The 5940-nt window shown below is 54.4% G+C and overlaps 1 protein-coding gene across 1 annotated transcript; it reads right to left on the bottom strand.

Annotated features, from left to right (window-relative positions):
- Positions 1–3176: 3176 nt before the first annotated feature.
- PTH2 (parathyroid hormone 2) lies at positions 3177–3969 on the bottom strand. The gene is made up of 2 exons (XM_060000174.1): positions 3851–3969; positions 3177–3351 (listed from the first exon to the last, which is right to left on the bottom strand). Exons 1-2 carry the CDS (start codon positions 3967–3969, stop codon positions 3177–3179), a joined length of 294 nt encoding a protein of 97 aa, XP_059856157.1.
- Between the last annotated feature and the right edge of the window lie 1971 nt (positions 3970–5940).

The raw sequence follows: 5940 nt of genomic DNA, 5'->3' as shown, positions 1-5940 counted from the left end.
ATGGACAAATCAAGTATCAGCTGGATAAATTACTGCACATGTAAACATCCATGAAACCAAAACCCGGGTCAAGATATAGAACAGTTTCAGCACTGTAGAGGCTTCCTTGGGAGAGCTTTGAGCCAGGCAGGACAGTGATAGAGGTAGCTACAGGCTCTGTGAGAGCTCAGGAAAAGCACCTAACCCAGCCTGGGAGGTTAGAGATTTCTTCCCAAATAGGTGACATCTGCATTTAGTCTTGGAAGATGGGTAAGGTTGGTTATAGTAAACAGAGGTGGGGGAGGGTGTCCCAGGCAGAGGGATAAAAGTGTGTGAAGACCAGGTGGTTGGAAAGCACCTCTGTGTGTAGAAAGCCATAGGCAGCACCATGTTGCTTGGATTTAAAAAAAAAAAAAAAAAAAAAAGCCAGGGAAGGATTTGAGGCTTTAGAGTTGTGAGAAAAAAGATAGGCAGACAAGAGCCCATTAAAGGGTTTTGAACACCAGCTTGAACTCTACTGCCAAGTGCCCAAGAAAGTGCTGTGATCAGGGAAGGGGCAGAATCAACTCTGGGTGGGAAAGAGACCTTCTGAGCCTGTACAGAGGATGAATAATAATGGAGTGAGGCTGGAGGCAGGAGGTGGGGAGAAGGCTGGGGCCATGGTCCAGGTGAGAGAGCATGAGGCCTGAGCTGGGCTGGGTGCATGGATGGAAAAAAGGGCAGGGCAGAAAGAGGCAGAGCAGGAAGGACAGAGCCAGGACTGACAGGCTATGAAGGAGGATGAAGAGGGAAGAGGCAAGGACTGCACCTGCATCTGACCCACTGACTCGTAGACAGTGGAGCCATTCCCAACATAGGTAACCCATGAGAAGGGGTGGGCTTGTGGGGGACACTCTGAGCTCATGTGGGGAGGAGTGAGTGTCTGGGTTCCAAGAAGTGGCTGGAGCCCTGAGCACTGAGCATTCAGTGTAGAAATGGGGGTCTGGATGTTATTAGCTGTGATGGTGATTGAAATGTGGGGATTGCTGAAATTTCCTGAGGAGAAGGGAGTAGAGTGGGAAGGGGTTTGGGGCACCATTTTGTGAAAAGCCTCAAATGCTAGACAAGCGATCTGGGAGGATGGACTTCCCTGGTGGTCCCGTGGTTAAGACTCCCCGCTCCCAACGCAGGGGAACCAGTTTCGATCCCTGGTCAGGAAACTAGATCCCGCATGCTGCAACGAAGATTCTCGCAAATAAGACCCTGCGCAGCCTAATTAATAAAAAAAAAAAAAGTGGGGAGGAAGTACAGGAAGAGCACAGGCCAAGACGGAGTTACCAGGCCCTTCAGCAAACAGAGGATGAGGCTTCTCACAGGGTTGTGAGGCTGAAAGAGCCAATACAATGGTATGTGGAAGAGTGCCCAGCATACAGTAACTACTCATAACATTTTAATTCTATTTCTCCATGAGAGTAGTGGAATGGTCTAGACTTCTGAAGTTGCACAGATTTGGGTTCCAATTATCCTTCACTAGCGCTGACAACTTTCAGAGCCATGTTTCTTTGTAAAATTTGGCCAACTCCAGATAGTTGTAAGGAATAAATACAGTTATTCATTGTTCAGTATTTCTGAATAACAGGGAAACAGGCCACATCCCACAGCCTAACGGCCAATTAGGGCGCGGTCCGCCTCTCGGAAATGCAAATTACGGGAGAGCTTGCCAATCACCAAGCGCCAGCCCCGCCCCCTTTCCCCACGTTGACTCGCCCAGCTCCACCCTCTTCTCTAGGCCAATGAGAGCGCAGTCCGTGCGAGCTGCGCCATGGGAGCTAGGTTCAGAAACCTCGCAGTGCAGTTAAGGGAGTGAGTTGCCATGGTCACCACTGAGGGGCGGGGCGGAAGGGCTGGCCGGGGAGAGAGAGAGAGAGAGAGAGAGAGAGAGAGAGAGGGAGGGAGAGAGAGAGAGAGAGAGAGAGAGAGAGAGAGAGAGAGAGAGAGAGATTGATTCTGATTGGCTGCTTCCTTACTTCCTTCACCGGTGGGCCAGGTGTTTCCCCGCCTCCGTCCCGTGCCTCCAGGAGCCTAATGCCTTTCTCCTTTCTCCTCTCCTCCCGCCCCGACCAGGCGCCCCAGTGGTCTCCCGGGAGGCGCGCAGTTAGAAAACCCTGAAGAAACTGCTGCAGGCTGCTGCAAGAGAGGCAGAAACCCTTCTCTATTTTTTATTTTATTTTGGGGGGCTGCGGCCCCGTGGCTTTCGGGATCTTAGTTCCCTGACCAGGGATTGAACTCGCCCCAGCAGTGAAAGCGCCGAGTCCTAACCACTGCATCACCAGGGAATTCCTGGAAACCCTTTTCTAATAATGTGTTTTGCTTCCAGAAGGGCGTACTTAAGTCTTCTAATGGTGTATCTGGTTTAATCCTCAAAATAATGAGGGAAAGGAGGCTGGAAGGTTAGAAGCCGTTCCCAATACCACACAAGTAGGTTTAGGGGAACCTGGTTTTGAATGGCAGATGCATCTCCAGAGTCCCCCCATCGCCGCCCCCCCCCCAACTTTCCACTGCGCCCAAAGAGAAGTCGGGAAGTGATGCGAGAGCGGAAAAAGAGAAATTCAGAGAAAATGAGAGCCGGGAGAGAGACGAAGACCTAAAAGAAGAAAGAAAGAAAGAAAAAAAAAAGACACGAAGGAGTCAGGCAGAGAAAAAAGAAAGTGATTAAGAATGGAAGGAAGAGTTTTAGGCAGAAAGAAGAGTCGAGAGAGGAGACAGAGATTCCCCAGAAGGCCGGGAAGCCATGAGGGTGAAAAAGAAGTATAGAGACTCAGAGAAGGACAGATACCCAGAGAGCAACAGAGACCCAGAGAAAGGGGCAGTGACTCGGAGGGGGACAGAGACCTGGGAGGTTACAAAGAACAAGAGGAGAAGGGGACAGAATCGGGGATGGGGTGGGAGCAGTTATGCGAGCGGAGAGGAACAAAGGCACAGAGTGAGAGGAAAGGACAGAGCTGGGGCGGTAGTGCAGAGAGAGACAGGATGAGTAGAGGGAGAGATGAGACAGGGAACTGGAGGTAGACGCCACCGTGCACACACACACACACACACACACCCTCCCGCTACACACACACACACACACACACACACACACACACACAGAGGCGCAGGAAGGAGGCGCAGTCCCGACGCACAGCAGGGTCTTTATTAAGGTGGGGCGGACGGGACGTTCAGGGCGCGTCCAGCACCAGCAGCTTGTGCATGTAGGAGTTCAGCCAGTGGCGGCGCTCTAGGGCGGCCAGCAGCCGCGCGCGCTCTCGGAAGGCCGCATCGTCCGCCAGCGCCAGACTCCGACGCGACTGGGGGGTGGCCGGAACCGCCCAAGCCCGGCTGGGGGTGTGGAGTCTGCCGGGAGATGGAAAGAGGCGGTTTCCATGTGTCCGGGCCCGCCGCCCGCCACCTGTCCTCCCCGCGGTCTAACTCGAAGCCCTGTTACTGCACTGTCTGTGGAGTGGCTCAGTCTCTGTCCCCTGTCTCTCTGTTTCTCTGTGTGGGTCTCCGTCTCTGTGTTCACCACGTTCGGAGCCTCCTGAGTACAGAGACTGAGTCTGATGCACCTGTCCGGCCCCAGCGCCCTGCGCATGCCTGGCACACACCAAGACCCAATAAACGTTGCTCAAGGAACAAACCCGTTCCTGCTTCGGCTCCTTTCAAGTCTCTCAAAGCCTTTCTCAGAATCCTTGTGTATCTCTTTGTCTTGCTGATTCCCTGTCCACCCCCCATCTCTGTCCTCTCTCTGGGTCTCTGTTCCCCCTTTCTGAGTCTCTGTTCCCCATTCTCTTTGGGTCTCTCCCCACCTCTCTGAGTCCGCACCCTTCCTGGGAGACCTGGATGTCCTACGTACCTGAAGACCCCCGCGGGAGGCAGGGCGGCTCCTGAGGCGGTGCGGTGGCCCCAGGACACAAGTAGCAGCAGCAGCAGCAGCCGTGCTCGGGGGCTCCTGGGTACCTGGCGGGTCTCCATCACCTGTGGAGAGATAGGAAAGAGCTCAGTGAGGCCCGCGTCCTGGCCCAGAACCCCGACCCCACCATCCACCCACCCCCTGCAGCCCGTTTGCGGGGCCCCCTACCGCGCAGTGGGTTCCGGCAGTGAGGCTGGCAGCCCCCTTATATCGCCTCCACAACCCCCGCAGCGGGCAGTGACGCAGACCAGGGGGCTGGGGGCGCCAGGTCACCCCCCCACACCGGCTCATTAGGAGCCGCCAGCGATAATGAGGAGCCGGGGGTGGGGGCCCCGCCGCTGCCTTAGCGGCCACCCACTAATTGGGACCAGGAGCTGGGACCTGAAGAGAATTGGGAGGGGGAGAGACAGACAGAGAAGTGGACACAGGGGGTGTGTCAGAGGGATAAAAATAGAGACCGGCGGAAGGACCATCAGAGCAGAAGCCAGAGACACAGAGAGAGAAAGAGAGACAGGGGGAAGCAGCAGAAGAGGGACTGATGGGGAGAAGCAGAGACACAAAGAGATGAAGTAACCATGACAGGGAAGGACAAAGACAGAATGACAGAGAAAAAGGAAGAGAGGAAGAAAGGGAGCAACAGAGGAAGAAAGAAGGGAAAAGGAAGGAAGAGAGAAAAGAGAGGGAAAGGGACCAAGAGAGCCAGCTAGAGATGGAGGAATGAGGGAAAGAGGACTCAGAACGACAGGAAATGGAAGGACAGCCAGCCTGGGCAGAGAGGTCCAGAGATGAATCCAGACAGTGAAAAAACCAGAAAGAAAGGGTGAGAAATGGGGGGAGAGGGTTGGTAGGAGAAAGCGAAGGATATGTGTGGGGGGAGGGACGGTGAAGGCAGGTATAGTGACAGGCAAAATCAGGAAAGTCTTAGAGACGCTGCAAAGAGGGGAAAGAGACAGACAAGGACCCTGACTACCCTGAGGATGTGTCCAAGCCCTTCCCGGGGAGGAACTTGAGGGAGTTGTGAAGATAAGGCCCAATCCCCCTAACACTGGCTCTTAAGACGGTGCTGTCTACACAATGGAATGGTAGGCAAAGGTTGGGAAGTCCCAAAGGGCAGTAGCAATCTGAATCTCTGATTGACAGGACATGGGAACCTAGACTCCTAGTTCCCCAGAGAGGAGGGGAACAGAGCCTGGCTCTGGGAAACTGGATTCCTGGATCTGAGGGGAGAGGTCTGAGGGTCCTGACTCCTGGCTCTTGAAGTGGGAGGCTACCCGAGACCTGGATTCTTGGGTTTGGGTGTAGGAGAGGGCAGAAGGCTGGGACTCTTGGCTTCACAGGGAGGAGAGCTTGGTTGGGCCACATCCCTCCACCAAATGATCCAGTCCCTAACTCCCTTCCCCGCTCCAGAGACAATGTCCCTTATCTCTGTCCCTTTAAAAGTTCAAACCTGTTGCTAGGCTCCCAGGATCCCCAGGGTGGGGGTCAGGTGCGTCATGTGCACCCCTGGGACCCTACCTCCTGCCGCCCTGCCCAGAGCCATTCTGCAGCATTCACTGATCTCTGCATTCAGCTCTGCTCACCTGTTGTTATCTTGGACCCCACTGAGCAGGTAAGAGACCCCAAACCCCAAGTGACGCTGTCTCATTTGGGTGTACGCCCACCCCACCTCCACCTGACCACAGACCTAGGCATCTCTGCCCCAGACCAGCCCCTGAGACCTTGAGATCCCAGCTCCATCCTCAATAAACAGAGACCTGAGTCCTGCCCCACAGCTCTTTCCTCCTGAAGGCTGAGGAATCCAGACCCTTACACACCTATCTCCAGAGTTCCCAATTTCCTTCTAACTCAGGACCCAAGAGTTCCAGACACCCATTTCATTCCTCCCCTGTAATCCAGCCCCCCTCCAAGCTTTGCTCCCTCAAAATTCTAGGCATCTGAACCTTCAAGCCTCTCTTTTCTAAAGAATTAGGAATTTAGACCCACATTTAGGGCCCTCCACCCTCTGGGAGCCAGGAGGCTGAACCCCCAGCAGC

This window comes from Delphinus delphis, chromosome 20 (genome assembly GCF_949987515.2).
Source record: "Delphinus delphis chromosome 20, mDelDel1.2, whole genome shotgun sequence".
NCBI lineage: Eukaryota > Metazoa > Chordata > Mammalia > Artiodactyla > Delphinidae > Delphinus > Delphinus delphis.
Note: the sequence above shows the minus strand (reverse complement) of the source record. Positions and strands in the feature narration are given on the sequence as shown.

Excerpts from the sequence above, each read along its gene's own strand:
- PTH2 (XM_060000174.1), bottom strand. The coding sequence starts at position 3,969 with ATGGAGACCCGCCAGGTACCCAGGAGCCCCCGAGCACGGCTGCTGCTG. Across the intron at positions 3,352-3,850 it reads CCTCCCGCGGGGGTCTTCAG|ACTCCACACCCCCAGCCGGG; the intron begins GTACGTAGGACA and ends ATCTCCCGGCAG.